The following is a 20,381-nucleotide window of genomic DNA, read 5'->3' as shown; positions in this document are numbered from 1 at the left end:
TGTACTTGAAGAAAAGTTTATTTTAACAATAATAGTAACTCACAAAATAAAATTCATCTATTTATTTTTGTAGTTTTGAAAATAGTTAGGTTAGTTTAGATTATTTTACATCTGAACATGTTTTCTTAAATCTTAGAAAAATCAGGCATAATTATTTTAGAAAGAAAACTACTAATCTCAGCCATAGAATCATTTGCTTTTGCATGATAATCACAAAAGGATGTTGATTCCTAAACTAATATTTTGCCACTTTTCTTACGTACACAAAAATTCATTTTAGATTTGTTTTAATAACAAATACAAATACTTACTTTTACAGAAACGTCATGAAGAATATCATGTTGTAACTGCAAATAAATTCGAGCCATTGTTAATATTGCTTCTAAATTACCACAGTTTGCAGCATGTTCCAAATGAAATAAAGCAGATTCGTGATCGTAATCATCTTTCCCATCAGGAGTAAATCGTCCAAGTTCATGATATTTTGCCATTTCAATATGAATCTACCAATTAATTTTAAAATAATTTATTAATTAGTCAGCAAAACCAAAAAAATATAATAATAAATAATAATAATAATAATTTATATACTGTATATCTCGGCAGATAAGACGATAGTTGAATCATAAAAAAAGGCCCCAAAAATCCGGGGCCGTCTTATAGGACAGATACAAAAAAAATTAAATTGAAATTTATATAAATTAAAACCATTATAGTAAAACGAACAAACAGTAATTATTTACTAGTAGAGAGTAGAGTATGTCCACAAAATAGAATAGCCCATGCGATGTTTTTATGAATAGTCAAGGTTATTACCCGAATGCCCGAATCAGTGTGAATGTTTGCAAAAATTGCAAGGCAGTGCTGCCAGATGCATGAAAATAAAATTTTATGTTTTCAAAAAATTACGAATATAACATAATTCCGTATACGCTATACAGTATTATTACCCAGAAGACGATCACCGATCTAAACTAAATTCATAGGCCGTTGATAGTTTGGAGGTCGTCTTATAGGACAGATATATGCTAAAACTATAAAACTTCAACGAAAACTTATACCTCGTCTTATCTGCCGAGATATACGGTAACTAAAATATTCCAAAATAAATAAATTTTCTTTTGTCTCAAATTTGCAAGAACATTTATTTCACAATATTTATTATATTATTCACTGTTTGAAGATGTAAAAATGCAATATGATGTTTAGACTACCGACTTTTAAAGAAACCAACTCAAGATGATGTCAAGTGACTATGAACCGACTAAATTTAAAACTTACAAATTATTTTTGATATATTTTATTCATTGCAATATTGAAAAAGTTTAATTTCTAAGTATACTTTAAAAATATCCATTTCTAATTTTTTTAATTAATAAAAAAATTAGTATTAAATTATTAAATTCTCCGTTAGTATGACGAAAATAAGTACTAAAATATAGTATTAAAAAATCACTTTAATTACCTCACCCAATACTGAAGCACCTGACTGATTATTTCCATTTGCCTCTTGTAACTTTCTTATTTCAATTTCGTGAAGTACACAAGACGGTCGCGATTTTCTTGCAACTAGTTCTTGAAAAGCCTTGCATTCGTGTTCCTATATCACATATATTTACTATTACTATATGCTATTTATGTAATATAATTATAAAAATTATATTACAAAAATTTGGTAAAAGTTTACCAAAACAAAATGAATTTTCTTTCTGTTGGATTTTGTCATTTTTCTCTTAAATCTATTTAATTAATTTACTCCCAAGAAACATCTATATGTAATTGTGAATTTACTTCATAAATTGATTTAATTACCAAAAATTTTTATTATTCATTAAATATTTATTTGAAGATGAAAGGTATTTAGATAATGATTCTACAAATTTTGAATTCATCAAGATTCATAGAATTAAATTTCATGCCATTTTCTTCAATATTGAACTATTGTGGGATTCAGCAGTCTTGTATTATAAAAATAGTAGCACAATGACTCAATCAGAAATCACTGAACTTAATAGTCTTTTTGCTTGTAAAAATATATTGTCTTAAATGAATAGTGGCATTCTCATTTTCTCGGAAAATAAAATCCCGATAAAGGAATTAGGATGATTTAAAAATATAATGTGCCAAATATATAAGATAGAATTTGGTATCATTAAGGATGTAAAATAATTTCAAATATTTTAAACTTTTGTGAAAAAAAGAAACTGTTAAATAGAATGTAAATAGCATGATTTATATTTAAAAATATCTTGTCAGAAATTTATAATTATTATTCTTTTCAGTTTATTACAAAATGCAGATGATTCTCTCCCTCTTTCCATTAACTGCATCACACATCCTGCAATAAATGTTAATAACTAATCATAAATGCAAACCTGTGTACTCTTCTCTTCATATGACATATCCGGCTCATATGAGACATTTGCTCATCAAAACTCCAAGAACTTTGAACTATTTAGAGTTGAATATCTAAAATCTCTTATTACTCATGTCTGTGGAATGATATAAGTTAATTATAAATATCTTCTTAAAGTGAAATTTTATAAATATCCTCATATATACATATATATATATATATATATGAATTTCATTACTCAATACTCAAAAATATTCTTTTTCAAGAAAAAAAATAATTGTATACGTTAATTTTTATTCATAAATGTACAAAGATATTTAGGAAGAAACTACTTAATATCTGAAGTTTAATTAATATTTTATTTCTACGTTTACTATACAAACATGTATTTTAGGTATCTCTGTTCTTTTTATCGCTTAATTTTATTTTACAACAATTTAAACAATATTTCATTACTATTTCTGATGTAGTGTTGTAAGGACCTTAAATTACATATTTTGTTAGACCTCTGTAAGAAAAAGATTCCATGAGAAAATAACCAAAAATGTAAATGAAAACGCACACAAATGTAAATGAGTGGAAGATGCGGTACAGTGTGACGTCACTCTAGGAAGGATAAAAGTCACGGGGAAGTGGGCCTTGAGGCGGTGCAGCTAACAAGGAATGATGGTGCCCCGTGAGTTACAAATGTACTGGACGACCGACCTTCCTGGCAATGACAAGTAAAAACAAATTGGAGCATAGGACCTTCTTGTTAAATCTAGCAATTAGTCAGTTTGGCTACACGAGTGGTGGAGATAGTTGGGACATCACTGTTCGTGCCTTAAAAGCTGCTTTTGTACAGCTCATTTATTTTCAGTACTACCAAGAGTAAGTAGTTGAGGAGTGAAATAAACTTAATTTGTTGTGTCTCAATGATCAGTCCCATCAATTCCGAGTTCTCGGCATTTAACAATTCACCCGTTGTTCTGCAACAAACGTAGTTGTTTTGCATCGGTTCCCGTATCTAGTTCAGGGGCAAACTATCGACCGACCCTCTACTTTTGTTTGTGTAGTATCTGTACCATTAGGACATTCTGGGTCTAGAAAGAAAGGATGTTACAGTGTTGTTGTAGTATTTTACTAGAGTTTAAACTTAAACTTTAAAAATGGAAAAGTGAAAAATAAAAAACATTGATAAATCCTTTTACCAAATATAATAAATAACAACAATAGTTGTATCTATCTCATATCAAATTACCATGGAATAGAGATAAAATAAGTAAGTCAAAATGGACAACAAACAGAATTAATTATAAAATAATATGATAAATATTCACAATATTAATGAAGCTGACATATTAAAATATGCACAATTCAATTAAAAAGAAAAACAATGTTTATATTTGCCTTTATGAAAATAACAAAGACTAAATTGCACATAATTTTTTTAAATATATAAGAAATTTTGTTACAATTCAAATAATAAACAATTAAAGAATTATAATATGAACATGTACATTAAAAAAAAACAGACTGAAGCAGTATGGTTTTCCAAGCAGAAACAAAAATTTAAATTAAAACAGTTTTCAATATCAAATAATACAGCGGTACCTCATACTTCAAATTTAATTTATTCCAGGAGGCCATTTGAACTCTGAATTATTCAAAGTCCAAATCAGTTTTTTCCACTAGAATTAATGGAATGTCAATTAATCCATTCCTTAACCCTAAAAAACACTCATTTCAATAAACTTAAACAACAAATACATATAAATTAAGTAAAAATAACATAATTAAATGCCCTGATAATAAATTAAAACATGAAAACAATAAATAAAATATGTAAATACTGTAAAATAATATGAAAATTATATTTACTGGTCTCACACCATCGACTTCAACGTCTTAAACATGGCCATCAGATCCACCACACGTATATTGCTTTCAGGTTTCACAATAAGTTCTTTTTTCATCTCAATTACTGATATTACAACATTCTTCTTACACTTTGTTACTTCCATATGCTTCTTGGTTAATTAATAAGTAAAGGTTATATTGAATTGAACAGAAAGTTCTTGATATTTTTAACAGCTGTGGTTACTTAATATAGATGTGTGATTTAATTATAATAGTTGTGAACACATTATTACTAATGTGAAATTGTACTCTTTGTTTAGAAGTTTATTTTAAACTTCTTATTTGATATTTTGTTCAAATAAAAGAAAGTTGAAATGTCTTCAGATAAAAAGTATATTGGTCATATTATGCTTTATGAATTTCAGAAAAGATATAATGCCAAACAAACATTTAAAAAAAAATCCAAAATGTGTATGGGGAAGATGCTCTTAAACTTCGAACAGTTTAAGTGATTTACACTTGTATGTTTTCAGTGCTTTTTTTCACTTTATTTTAGTGTTTCATTACATATATTGTATGTTATTCATTGATTATTAACAGTTTCTTCCTGCAATATTTCTTTTGGGCACCCCATACATTCTGTATATTTTAGTTCAACATTTCTGGAATGGAGCTTTTTAAACCAACTTGGGTGCATAACAAATTGGGTGCATTTAAGCTTTTGGTGCATTTTTTCACTGCACACTGCGTGCGCAGTGAAATTTTTGTCAAATTTAGCTTTCAAACTCTGAAGAATTAAAAGTACAAGGTACCGCTATATTAGAAATTTATCTAAATTTGTATTAAATAATTGTATTTGTCATAAGAAAAATTTGAACAGATCACATTCTCTTGCACCGTGGACAAAATGTTCATTGCGTGAATGACAAAAATTATTTTTTATAAATAATTTTATTTCACTAAATGTTTTAACAGTTTTTGAAAAAATGAAGATATAGATTGAACTTTAACTACAATAAGATAGTTGCTTAGTTTTTATCATTTTTATCCAAAGACATCTAGAAGAATCAACCAGATTTGACTATTTAAAATCAGTATTAATACTTTTACAGAATGAATTACAATTGATATGTTAATGGATTGCTGATAATTCAAAATAGTTTATATATAAAAATTAATAATGTGTCAGAGTCATCATTACTTCTAAGATATCAGTCAAAGATAATTTTAAATAATCATAAATAACTGTCTTATACAACCCCAACAAAGAAAAATCACCTTGGACAGTATGTTATTTTAATCAATCTCTAGCTTATCCTTCAATAATATTAAACAGAAAAATTTTGTACACTTATAATTATTTTATATTAGTATAATCTTTTATTTTAACTGAGGATTTTACATAAAAATTTTTGTTAATAATACATAAAAAAAAGTTACAAGCAGTTGAAAAAAGCATGTGTGACAAAAAAAATAGCTTGGACAGATCCATTTCTGACAAATAATACCTCAAACAATACATTAAATGACCTGTTCCTAAATGTGTAAGTGAGCTGACCTGTGATATTTGCATATTTTTCTTATTAACATTATTGAGGTGTATTTGTTTAAAAAAATGGCATCTGGTAGGGCTGTAAGTGTTGATGTGTGAAGTAATTATCATCCTTCATAGACAGGACAAATCCTTAATTAAGAAAAATTGCAAAGGAATTAAAAATTGGTATAATTCCATAGTATGGGGTATTGTTTCAAAATATCAAGAAACTGGTAAAACCATCCAGAAAAATCAACTGGAAGGCCAGCAACCATAACAAAGACTGATCACGCCTTCATAAAATAATTTTAAAAAATCGAGGGCATCACTCAGTGAATTAGTGAACAGATGAAATAAAGTTACTGTAAAGAAAGTTACAAAAAAAACTTGTATCCATCTGCACAAACTTGGCTACAATTTCTATCAGGTAAGAAAATATTATTAATCTTTATTTAACAATTGTGATAGGTGACATTTCTTAGATAAAGGCAAAACCACTTCTCACAAAAACACAAAAAAACCAATTGAAGTGGGCCAAAGAGCACCAATGTTGGACACAACAACAGTAGAAACAGGTTGTTTTTAGTGATGAGGCAAAGTTTAAAGTCCGCATTGGAGGCAATAGAAAAAGAATTCATTAGAAAGCAAGAATTCCATCATACTGTCTACAGCACACTGTAAAATTCCCAGCAAGTGTTATGGTGTAGGGTTGCATGTCAGTCCCAGGTATGAGAAATTTGCATTTTATCAAGGGATCAGTAAATGCAGCAAAATATCAACAAATTCTTGAGGAAAATCTATTACCATCATTAAAAAAATTACAATATCATGGACATTTCATCTTCCAGCAGGATGGTGAAAGTTGCTATACTGATAAAACCAGGAAGACTTGGCTGGCCCAACATAATATTAACACGTTAAAATGACAATCGAGTAGTCCTGACCTTTCCCCTATAGAAAATATGTGGGGTAAAAGTAAAAAAGCACTGAAAAAATGTCCTCAGGAAAGTGTGGATGGTTTAAAGCAAAAAAATCAAGCAAATTTGGGATGAAATTATTCCAAATGAATACCTGGCTCTTGTTGACATGATAAATGATCATATAAACACTGTTATACAAGCCAAAGGTTAAATATTATTGTACTGTCCAAGGTATTATTTTGACTGCATTTTTCAATTGCTCATAACATTTTTTATATATTATTAACATAAAAATTTTTTATGTAAAATCTTCAGTTATAATAAAAGTTTACTAATATAAATAATTATAATCATACAAAATTTTGTAACTATGTTCTTCACAAATTACTGGGGTAATTAATTAAATATAAATGAAAACTTTTATCCAGTAACAGCACTTCAACGAAAACTTCAATGTTTTCAAACTTCACCAAGGCCTGCCTCAGGACTTTTAATGAAACAGAATCTCCAAAGTCAAATATTCTTGTTACTGGATAAAAGGTTTCGTTTGTATTTAACACAAAATTTTTCTGTTTGATATTATTAAAGGATAAGCTAGAAATTGATTAAACTAACATGCTGTCTGAGGTTTTTCTTGTCGGGTTGTAATTCTACACTTTTTTTTTTGAACTAACCATAATGAAAAAATGCAATAAATTAAGAAATCAGAAATCAAAAACAATAATTTTGACAATCATTAAGATGAAAAGAAAATCTAAATTGACAAACATAATTCATTTCAAATTATAAAAATGGAATACTGACACAAAATGAAATCAAACATTGTATAAGTTGAAAGTTTAGAATTTTACTTTAAATTTATCCATATTCATAAGTTTATGATATTAAATATTAAATCTTATAATAAATTTGTTAATTTATTCTAAAAGGTTAACTTAACAATTAATGTAATAAAATTTAGTTCTTGAAAACAGAAAAAATATGTTTATACTGCATAAATTTAAAATAAATCATAAATTGAAAAACTGCATGCATGGCATTTCTTACTTTTTATTACGTTATATTAAATGATTTATATATTTTGACTTCTATTCAGTTTGCCTTATCATACCTTAAATCATGTTCAGTAAATGGCATTTATTATATCTTATATATATATATATATATATATATGCTATGCCAATTGAGAATGTTGCTCAGTTCATGAAATAAGCAAAAATTTGTATAATAAATTTGTGAAATAGGCAGGTGATGTGCCAAATTCATGAAATTGCTAATCATGTCAAGTATATTAACATTGTTGAAAATTTATTTATTTAATTGCTGAACTTGTGTACTTTGGAAAGCTTTCATTTTGTTTCATTTTCATTTACTGGTTTTTTCAGGGTTTCTAATTTTGAAGGTTTTGTTGTGATTTCTTCTTTTCTATTATATATACTTAAGTCCTAATCTCGTGTGAGAACCCAGACTAAATAACGAAAAAATACTAAAAAAGGGAAACAACACTTGTAGCTAATGTATGACCCGAGAGAGTTTTCCTTTCACTTTCCCAGCATTGGAAGTGACACCTTTCCTGTGATCTTTTAACCTCCCCGAGGTATTTTGCTGTTTTAATATATATCAACAAATGGCTGAGTCCGGCAGTCATCGCTAATTCCTCCAATGGTCTACTTGTGTGTGTACATCACCTACTTACTAATGAATACATAACCTCCTTCATCAATGTATTCATCAACTACTTCATCTTCAGATTCATCACCTGCTATGATGCAGTCCAAGCAAGAACTATGGAAAACTTCCTTTAACGATCCAGTCAACATCAGATCCTTAGAACCTCCACAACAAGGTATTTATCAACTTGCAAACCATTGTAAACTCTCTCTCTCACGCTCAAGGCTCAATCTTAATAAACTCACTATAATTGTCAGTGTAAAGTCTATGTGCTAATAAACTGGTATTTGTTTTGTTTAACTTGTATCCAAGTGCTTTTCTTCTGCCACACTGTCTCTTAGACTTCTTCCATCCCAAATCTAACCAACAATAACCAAATTAAACAGCCACCACGGCTTCTATGTCAATTACAAAGGACAAAGCGGTGTCATCCTGACGTGGCATCAATGAGGTGGTGCCGACCCTGCAATCACACTAGTATTTAAGGTAACAAGTGTGTAATAAGCATCATTAAAAAGTATAAAATATTAAATAATCTTTATGTAAGAAGACAATACTAAAATAAATCTTCACTTATTTTCTAAGCCAAAACTGAATGAGTGAAACAAAAGTCAATATCTTATTGGAAAGTGGCAATTTCATGAAATATACTGTACAATTCAAAATCAACCTATTTTGTGAAATAAGTAGTTAATGTGTTAATTTAAAAAATTACATAAATTTTTATACGAAATGTACAACATTTCTGGGTTCAGCATAACAGACCTGTATACATACATATACACACAATATAAAATAATAATAATAAATGTTGAACATATAAATATATTGAACATTTATTATTATTCATATTATGATTAATTTATCATCTGAAGATGAAAAATATTAATGCTGATAAAGATTTTATAAAATTAAGTGATGGTTAAGATTTTATAATTTTAAATCATTACAGTTGTTTAACAAATATTCTTTAGAACTTTATGTAAATAATGCATATATATGACAATCTGACAGAGTAGAATAGATGCCAACATACAATCATTTAAAAAGTAATAAATACAGAGTAAATACCATTAAATTATAAATCAACTTTAAACAAAAATTCCAAATGGCATTTTCATTACATAAATAAATAAACAGTAAACTGCCCTTATAACATCTCCAATAGTTTTCTCTTATACATTTTTAAATAGTATCTAAGTTTCATCATTAGCATATGCAACAAGAAATCTATAAACAATGTCCAAGAAGCCTTTTATGATGAAATCAAGAAATTATTAGAGATTTCAGAACTAATGATTTTTATTGTTTAATATTAATTATAATTTATAAACATTATTAAACAATAATCTTTTATAATAAATATATTTTTTCTTTTGGCTAAAAATTTTATAAATTTATAATATTAAATTACAATTTCAATGGACTATGTTTTAAATAAATTATATGTTAAAATTTTGAACTTAAATCAAATCGTCTATATCTGTCGAATCATCACCAATGTAAATTATTAAAATAAAATTTTAGTTTTACTTACATCATATACTAGATTACTACTTTCAGAATCGTATCGTTGTCTTCTAGATTGTTTAAAAGATCCAACTCCAGAGTCTGGAGAAAATTGAAACTGTAGAAAATCATGATCTTCGTCACTATCGTTATCATCCCCATAATTGTTTCCTGTGTCATCACTACTCTCATGATTTTCTTTAAATTTGAAATGAAAAACTGGTGAAAGATCATCTACAGGACTCATTGTTGGTGAGCTACCAAATGACTGACTACGAGAACAAAGGAATTCTCTTAGATGATGTTTTTCGTATTCTGTTGGGGTTAAACAAAGTTCTTCTGTACCTCGAACCTGAGTTTTACTTGATTTCTATAAAAATAAATTTAATTTTAATGTTAATATCAGATATTTAAAACATTTTCAGCAATCGTAATACTTGTAGTCAACTGTATATATTATTCTAATTGTTTATGTGTGTATGTATATATTTGTGTATCTATGTATCGTGTTACTTTTATTCTGTTTTTTGTTGTTGTGTCGGGTTTTTCTTCTTATTGTTACATGTGGCTCTCCCTTGTTCTGTATCACCTTCTCTTGGGTGAGTGGGGGGAGCTACGGGATCGGTGGATGGTGAGTCGCATGTAGAAGACAAACATCCAGCCCCAGAAATTATAAATAGAATAGATAGGAACAGATAAATAAATAGAATAGATAGGACTGCTTGTAAAAGAGCACCTTTTTTCTCGTTTGCTTCGCCGTTGAGACCTTAGGAGGACATGTGTGGACAAACGTGAAGTGAAATCATCCAGGATGGAGGTTAAGGTGTGGCCATCAGCCATATTGTCATACATATTTTTTACTTATATTTTAAGTTTACTGTATGTTCTAAGTTTTTTTAAGAACTTCCATCTTAATCCTTCTTGCCCTTGGGGAGAGATTATCTCATCCCTGAATTTTAAGGAGAACAAAAGAAAGAGGAGAGGGCGTCTGAGGGAAAATGGTCCAGAGGAGAGGCACTTTTGGTTCAAGACTCGAAAGGAACGAAAGTACGAAGCAGCACTTGATACTTAGAGGAAGGCTGCGAAGTCGGAGAAACCATAGAGGTCTAGAGAACTAAAGCAAGAGAGTCGTGAGAACATCGACTAGAGAAAGGAGTATATCAGATTTTCCTCAGAAAAAGACAAGGGATCCCTAACAAAGACAGAATGGACATAAAATGTATGCCCTGCATGAGAAGCATTTTTATACAAGTACAACCTGGTATTTCCAGTCTACATCTATTCATCCTTCTTACTTTCTTACATCCTTTTCCTTCTTTAGTTTAAGCTAGATATAGTATTAGTTATAAGTCAATCAGTCAAACATTGGTTGTTACACGTGCTGGTTATTCCAAACTGTATGAGGACAAAGAGATCTCCTCCATTTGTAAATACAATAGAATTGAAATTTGTATAGTTGGAGTCCATACTGTAAGAACCTGGTTGGAGAGAAATAAAGGATATTTTGTATTATATCTGATCACTCATTCCTTTGTTTGTAACATTTGTTTGCAGCCCTTACACTCTCTGAATAGCAAACATCATGAAGGAATAGGTGAATTCAATCCATTTCCATCGAGGAGTGACCTCCTGATTGTTTGATGAGGAAGAAAATAAAAAGGAGAAAAATAAACTGGAGGATCATCCAGAGACTTTATTTCTTCATGTGCAACGATTATTGGGTGAATATCCTTGTTCGAGTCACGGAGAGGCACTGTGAGTAACGGGTTCATATTTACCCCTTAATGTTGTAGTTTAATTTTGTTACATGAGAGCATAGGTAAAAGAGAGTGAAGGCAAAAGTTCTTTGTATGCAAGAGACACTTTGCATGAGGGTTATTGTCTTATGCATCCCTTGCTTGTTAAGTACTGTGTTATCATTAAAGAAATTCATTTAGTTGTAAATCGACTTGTCATTTTTTTCTTGAACCCGTAGGCTCAGGTCTAATGAGGATCTTAACATACTTATTTAGTTAGTGTTATGGACAATAATACATGGCAATTTTTAAAAACAGAACAAATAATATAAACTTTCAACCAAAAAAATTTCAATTAAAATTTTTTAATTAACAATAAAATTCATTTTATTATATACTTACTGAATTATAAATTATTTTAATTCCTAACACACACTATTAAAAGCAATTTATTAGACACAAAAAATACCAACAATTGGAATACCGCTATTATATAGCCAATTCACAAGAAAGATGATAAACCTATTGCATTGGGCTACCAAAATTATAGATGAATATCTTTGTTGAAAGTCACACATAAAATATTATCTAAAATACTAGCAAACAAACTATCTATAAATGCTATTGGTGACAATCAAAAGGATACAGACGCAGGTAGAGGAACATACCATGGATCATACATTTGTATTAAGAAATATCCTAGAGAAATGTGAATATAATGTGATCTTACATCTATTATTTATTGACTTCAAACAGGCTTATGACAGTATTAAAAGGAACAAACATTACAGTTCTATTTGTAGGCTAAAATGATATCACTGACACTGATCACTGATAGATGACACTTAATTGTATTAAAGCCCAAGTTAAAGTGAGGAGTGAGCTATAAAAATGCTTTGACATTAATTAATAATAGTTTACATGAAGAAGATACACTATCCAAACAAATATTAAATAATTGAGTGAAAAGAGTAAAATGCTAATATTAATCTTGAAGAGACCATCTTTGATGGGTTCCTACAGTTGATGGCATATGTAGATGTCTTGATAGCATGTAATGCACCTAGACTATGGGTGGGATTCCAGAGATAAAGCAGTATATGAAATAGGTTTAGAAATGAAAGAAAAAAAAAAAATATATATATATATGATCAACACTAGAAATGATACTAATCTAACAAATATCAATAAATTTATTGTCAATCAGTATTGTTTTAAGCAAGTATTATGTGATTATGGAGTGAGCGGTAAACTATTTAAAGGTATGAGAACAATATATGAAAATAGTAAAAAATGTGTAAACATGGATGGCAAATGTCTAGATGGTTTACAAATTTATACTAAAGTTATACTAAAAAACTTTATGTCTGTCTTCACTTTTTTAAGGTTATTAATAGAATATGTTCTAAAGTTAGTAAAATATTTTAACATTCTGTGAAAAATTCTCCATTTAATGTCAAAGACAAGAAACAATTATATCAACCAAACATCACTGGCAAATGCATTGATTGAATGCATCTGCCAGAAAAAAATTATTTGTTTAAATCCTATTTTAAATTCCCTCATTTAATAAAACATAAGTTTACTTTTATATTAAAATAAATAGTACTGGTTTAAATAATTTAATTATTCTTTCTTGTGAAGACACAATGCAGTGACAGTAGATTTAAAACACTGGGCAAATTTTCATCCTTTATTCGGTTGGAACGCTTTTTACATCACGTGTTTCGAGCCGATGCCCCTCTTCAGCCAACTAAACAACAAAAGGTGTTTTTTACATAAGAAAAGAGTACAAACAGATATTTAAAGTAACAACACAACAGCATATACAACACTCCATAAAACGTACCTTATAATTGTCTGTACGTGTTACAAATACATGTGTACAAACAGCACAGCAGTTATTGGGGGTTGCTACCAGGGCCGGCCTTCTCGATAAAGGGGCCCGGGTGCAAGAAACTATTTGGGCCCAAATGTTTTTCTAAAATAAAAAAATTTACAAACACGAACATATATTAATGCATGTTTATTTAAAGCGTGATTTTGTTCTTGCTAATACATTAATTACTTCAGAAAAATTACTAAAAATACTGCATTCTTGATAATGTTGGGGCCCCCTCAATCGCGGGGCCCCGGTGCGTAGCATCCGCCGCACCCCCCGATGGCCGGCCCTGGTTGCTACCTCCTAAATGTTGGTGTTAAGAGCTTGCATACTGGAATTAATGTTAAATATACATTTATATAATCAACTAAAAAGGTGGGTTTTTTCATTAAAAGTTTAAAATAACATTACCCATTAAAGAGTGGACCGCACCTCGTTCGAAAGCATAGACAGAGTACGAGTAGTCCAACAGCATAAATCTTTATAAAATTCCATAAAAGTTTTTAATATCAATCTGTGGAAATGTATCAAATTATTCTCTACAGATCGTATTTACAAAAAATATACCTGAAATTCGTCTACCGGCATGTTATCTGGGAGTTCCCTTGCATAGTGACTAGAGTTGTTTCCGTATACAGATCTCACACGCCGCCGCTTCAACTGCGTAATTTGGTTTTTTAATTTGCATACATTTGGTTAAGTACCGATAGGGCAGGTATTACTTCTAAGGAATTTTCCTTTCCAACAAAATTATTCCAGCGACATTTTTCGGCCAGTTTCGGACCTATGACAGACCCCATGCTAATACCATCTGTGTGTAATATTCTTCATCTATCTCAAAATAATTGCTCATAAAAATGGGAACTAATTGAAAACAAACTTAAAAAAATAGAAGTAGAATCATATATCATAGAATTAATAGAATTTACATATATGAGCAATTATTTTGAGATAGATGAAAAATATTACACACAGATGGTATTAGCATGGGGTCTGTCATAGGTCCGAAACTGGCCAAAATAACAATGATAGATATCGATGAAGAGATCAATAACATAACAGGCATAAAATATTATAAAAGATATGTAGATGACGTTCTAATTATATATATTGATGCAGAAGTAAAACTTAGCACAATCAAAAACATAATAAATAATATAGATAAGAATATTCAATTTAAAATAGAAGAAGAAAATGTAGCCGATAATAGTATAAGATATCTAGATGTTAGGATAACAAGAAATGAAAACCAATTAGACTTCAAACCTTTTAAAAAACCATGTTCAATTAACACTACAATAAAGTATACTTCAAGTATACCATTATATATAAAACAAAATATTTTTAACATGGAATACCAGAAAATACAGAGTAGAACTAGTAAAGAAATTAATAAACTTATACATATTAACGAATTAAAGAAAAAGTTTGCTCTAGACGGGTACCCAACCAGATTGATTAATAAATGGAAAAATAAAATTAATAATAAGATTAAAACAAAGGATAAAAAACCTGAACTGAGAATAAAATATGCCAGCTTCCCATACATTAGGAATCTGTATGAGGAAATCGATATAGAGATGAGGAAAAATAATATAAAGCTTGCCCCTAAATACGAAAATTTGTTCTCCTAAAGCTAAGCAAAGAAAAAAGAAACAGAAGATAAAAAAAGATGATATGAAAAACATAGTTTATAAGATACCATGTACTTGTGAAAACACTAACTTCTATATAGGAGAAACGAAACACAAACTTAAAAAAAGAGTAAAAGAACATATAGCCGACTTAAAGTACGATAGACTAAATTCAGTATTCCATGATCATTGTGTGTTAAATAATTGTAAAACCGATGATAATAAAATAAGTATTCTACATAGAGAAAAGAAGACATATAACAGAAAATTCAAAGAAAGTGTAGAAATAATTAAAAATAAAAACAAAAACAAGAATTGTATAAATACTAATCTAAGTGTAAAAATCAGCGAAAATTGGATTAAAATGTTATAAAAATATTATAAAATATACGAAACTGTTTCAAGATTTGATATTATGTCATTTGCATAGTAATAGATATTAAAATCCAAAAGTGAAATAAAAAATTGGCAATGGGCACCTGTTGTATAGTAATAAGCTCTAAAAAATGTCGTTAAGCTCCGGAATAATTTTGTTGGAAAGGAAAATTCCTTAGAAGTAATACCTGCCCTATCGGTACTTAACCAAATGTATGCAAATTAAAAAACCAAATTACGCAGTTGAAGCGGCGGCGTGCGAGATCTGTATACGGAAACAGCTCTAGTCACTATGCAAGGGAACTCCCAGATAACATGCCGGTAGATGAATTTCAGGTATATTTTTTGTAAATACGATCTGTAGAGAATAATTTGATACATTTCCACAGATTGATATTAAAAACTTTTATGGAATTTTATAAAGATTCATGCTGTTGGACTACTCGTACTCTGTCTATGCTTTCGAACGAGGTGCGGTCCACTCTTTAATGGGTAATGTTATTTTAAACTTTTAATGAAAAAACCCACCTTTTTAGTTGATTATATAAATGTATATTTAACATTAATTCCAGTATGCAAGCTCTTAACACCAACATTTAGGAGGTAGCAACCCCCAATAACTGCTGTGCTGTTTGTACACATGTATTTGTAACACGTACAGACAATTATAAGGTATGTTTTATGGAGTGTTGTGTATGCTGTTGTATTGTTTACTTTAAATATCTGTTTGTACTCTTTTCTTATGTAAAAAACACCTTTTGTTGTTTAGTTGGCTGAAGAGGGGCATCGGCCCGAAACACGTGATGTAAAAAGTGTTCCAACCGAATAAAGGATGAAAATTTGCCCAGTGTTTTAAATCTACTGTCACTGCATTGTGTCTTCGGAAGAAAGAAAACATAAAACATGGTTTCCTCAAGATAAAACAAAATTTAATTATTATTTGTTTATATTTAAGCGGTTTATTACAGCACAGTTTTAATTTAAAAGTTTGATTAAAATGTTTAAAATCATTAAAACAAGCAAAATAATTGCTATAAGATATATAAATATAGCAAGTATCAAATCCTGTATATTGTAACAGATATAAGACATCTTGATCTAGCACTTTGAAATTTGATTCTGATCTTCAGATTTTGTTAAACTGTTACTTATGTAAATAGAAAGGAAGGGAATTTACATTGCTTATTTCAGGAAATAGGCAATGTACTTATAGCAAATACTTATATTGACTTAATGTTACTCAAGTAAAACAGTTTACTTTGATTCTATAGTTTAAAAAAAAGCTTGACTGTTTCAAGCACAAATCACTTATTATAGCTTATATAAATTTACATATTTAATAGTTCTATGTCTACTGAAAAATTTTGTTTCCATAAAAAATCAGTCAAAATAAATAAACTTTCGCATTTATGTAACAATTATGTAACATAAAATATAAAAAGGACTTACTGTATGAAAAAGATGATTTTTTATTTTAAATAATTTTATTTTCACTTATTAATCATTTTGTAGTGCTGCGCTACTTTATTGTTTTGTTTGTACAGTTATATATTATATTGTGTATATAAAACAACGTTCGTTATGTGTTGGGGTCTACTTTTTGTATGATTGTTTGCGGAATAGTATACCGTATCACCGTTCCTGTATACACCAGTCGGAGTGGGCTAATTGGCCAAAGACGAGTCACATGAGGAAGAGAGCATTCATGCATGACGGGTAATATAAAAGGGACCGTCGCATGTGCTGAAGAACTTTTTTTTTGTTTTTCTTCGTGGAGGACTAATCTGTTTCCATCCATAAGGACAGGACATCCTTGACCTCATGGTGTGCATCTATGGACAGTATATAGTTTACGGAACGAAGTAAGATTATTATTGTAAACGTGGTATATTCGTTTACAATAATTTATTTGTTTGTAGTGTTACTGTTCGTCAGTTATTGTATTTGTTATAATTGTTTATTATTGTAAACGTGGTGTACCCGTCAACCATACTGTTGTTGGCCCCGATCCTTGATTTTATTAAGTTGTCGTCGTCTTGTTTCAATTAGTATTGTACAGTCCTTTATTTCATTTACACCCAGACTCAATATATTCCGATATATTAGAGATCAAAACAATTTGAAAGAATACAATATTTATTAATATTAGTAATAAAACTTTATCAATAAAAATAATGCTAATAAACATTTAAAACAATATGAATTTTTAAAATGATTTACCAAAAAGAATTTATAACTGCATTAGAACAGAATTCAAAATTTAATCTATTTCTTAAGAGTTAAATATTGTTAAAATATTATGTATTACCTGCAATATTGCAAATTTCTGACTTGATACTTTCTCAGTAGGTGCAATATCAAACTCAGAAAGTCCAAGACTCTTGCAAATTCTATTGCATACATGAGAATGAAAAAATAAAGCCATTCCTTTTGAACCAAGATTTCCATCTCCGTAGCCTTTACCACTTGCTGTGTGAATTTGAGGATCTGTATAGAGATCTCCAACTCCTTGAATGTCAACTACAATCAATTCGTGTCCTGAACGCTCGAAAGTAAAATGACTGAATGCCTAAATTAAAGCGCACATATTGTATAAAGTTATTGTAGCTATAATAAATGCTAAAGGTCATATTTTAAAATTTATATTTTCACATAATTAAAATCTTTTTATAACAACATTACCTGCGGTGTGAGACGCAAATTTTCACAACTTATAAAACCTGAATTGGAATTATATTTTATGTAATGTCCTTCAATATAATGTTCAAGGTGAAATAAAGGCTTGTCTGGTCTATTAATAAATTCAATCACTGACATCTGAAATATATCAACCTAACGAAAAATTAAAATTTGTAATGTTAAGGTACTTTGTATTTATGCAAGTTTTATAATTAATTCATTAAAAAAATTTATTTTTAAATATGTGTTATAAATATATAAATAAACTAGATGTGTATCTAATTAGATTTATTGTCTTAATTGTATATAATATTTATTTATTTTATAAAATTATAAAAAATAATTTTAAATCATAATTTAAATTATCAAGAATTTATTGATTTTGATGAAATTTTTATTAATGAATGAATTTATATTTAACTAAATTATTTCTGAACAAAACAAAACATAAATTTACTTTTTTAGGAGGATTATGTCTGTTGTATTCCTCTCCCCAAAGTTTTGCATCCATTTGAAGTTTTACATCTTCAAAATATACTTCTCTCTCAACATCCTCCATATATCTTTTAGCAACATAATTACAGGCAGTTTTCCAACTGTGGGTATGTGCAAAACTTGAATGCTTTTTCCTAGTTTAATAAATTACATTTTATAAGAATGAAATCAAAGAAATATCTAAAATCATTGCATGTTTATAGATTTTATACTAGCAATTTTTATGGCTTAATATACGGTCATATGCTACATAACTTCTGATTGTACCTACATCTGTGGTCTTATAAGATGATAATAGAGAATAAGGTTATAATATTAGAGAACAAGAAATTTTGATTTCTATAAAAATCTTGTGGAATGTTGGCCTAATCTGGTGGGAAAATGTAGTTAATATAAGGAAAGCTTATTAACAACTTGGCAAAACTGATCATATGTCTCTTGTGTACAAAACAATTACACTGCCAGGCATAAAGTTTACCATATAACCAGTGCCGGATTAAGCCTCTAGCGGGCCCTAAACAAAATTTAAATTGGGGCCCCATTTAAATAAGTTGCTTCTAAACAAATCTTATATAATGTGACATTAGCGTAGCTAGCATGGGTGACACCCGGTGCGGATATCGTGGTGTCACCCCAAGTCACCCTTTTTAACTCTTTTATAAAACACTATTGAATTGTAATATCTTCGCACTCGAGCAACTTGAACGCTACATCGAATATGCGATGTCACAACGTAGAAGTTTAAATTTAGAAAATAAATCATAACCATACGTCAGTACTACCACGAGATGCGGCCCTAGGAATATTTCTAGATGGTGCGAGAGATCTCGTGGCGTACGGTTAGCTGTTGACCTTTTTTCTTTTTCTTTTTAGATAATGGCTAGTCGAGCGGAGCTTAGTAGAAACTGTTAAATACAGCCTTTTCTGTCCTATCGAATTTCTTAAATAATTTTTAACTCGTTTTGAAACAGAGCAATCTTCTACACTGAAGCCGGGCCCCTCCGAGTTATGGGCCCTAGACATTTATCTACTTTGCCTATTTGATAATCCGGCCCTGCATATAACCAGCATTTCCACATCCTAAAATTTAAAGTTTTCTGAAAACCTTGCAAAAAGTATTCAGATTTCTCCAGATTTAAAATAATTAGTATTTAACAAATATAAAATTATGACACAGAAATAATTACATTATTATAATGGAAGGCTTTATGCAGTCTTGATGTAAAAACCAAATAATCCTCTTTCACAAATCCAGTCATTTTTGTCAAACTTACTCTAAAAGAGCAAGTTTGACAAAAATGTTGAACAAATGGCACATATTCATGATACACTAATCCACAACAATTGAAAAACACAATATGCATAACTTTCACATTTGAATAACTCATGAATGCCTGTTTTTGAATGATGGTTCATTCAATTTTCTCCATTTTCAGGATTACCATTTAGTTTTGATTCCATATCTGTATACCCAGCCCATCACCTTATTAATGTATTTGGAATTAAAATTAGAAAGCTGCATTTTGCAAAGGTTGATAGAAGTCGAGACGGAAACATTATTAATGTATTTTAGAAAGTTGTTGTCTTTTTCAGGACATTCAAGTAAATCCTGAGCAACTTCCAAGTGTTGATGTTTCTGTTCTTGATTTAAGATTTGAGGAACAAATTTTGTGACAACTTTCTTATATCTCAAAGTGTCAAGAATATCTTGACAAGAACTATAAGAAATATTAATATTTTCTGCAATTTCT

General features: G+C 29.3%; 1 protein-coding gene across 2 annotated transcripts in view; it reads right to left on the bottom strand.

The window, feature by feature from the left end:
- The window catches only part of LOC136989213 (eukaryotic elongation factor 2 kinase-like), a 53,956-nt gene that overhangs the window by 12,492 nt on the left and 21,083 nt on the right, over positions 1 to 20,381 (bottom strand). For both annotated transcript variants that reach the window (XM_067287306.1, XM_067287307.1), the window contains 6 exons: positions 18,593 to 18,764; positions 18,139 to 18,288; positions 17,765 to 18,025; positions 9,858 to 10,199; positions 1,466 to 1,600; positions 312 to 503 (listed from right to left, as the gene is read on the bottom strand). In XM_067287306.1, the coding sequence (XP_067143407.1) occupies positions 312 to 503; positions 1,466 to 1,600; positions 9,858 to 10,199; positions 17,765 to 18,025; positions 18,139 to 18,288; positions 18,593 to 18,764 (1,252 nt within the window). The remainder of the gene's footprint in view (positions 1 to 311; positions 504 to 1,465; positions 1,601 to 9,857; positions 10,200 to 17,764; positions 18,026 to 18,138; positions 18,289 to 18,592; positions 18,765 to 20,381) is intronic.

Source organism: Centruroides vittatus, unplaced genomic scaffold, assembly GCF_030686945.1.
Source record: "Centruroides vittatus isolate TY-2023 unplaced genomic scaffold, ASM3068694v2 scaffold_450, whole genome shotgun sequence".
In the NCBI taxonomy this organism is placed as follows: Eukaryota; Metazoa; Arthropoda; class Arachnida; order Scorpiones; family Buthidae; genus Centruroides; species Centruroides vittatus.
This window is presented reverse-complemented; position numbering and strand designations above follow the sequence as displayed.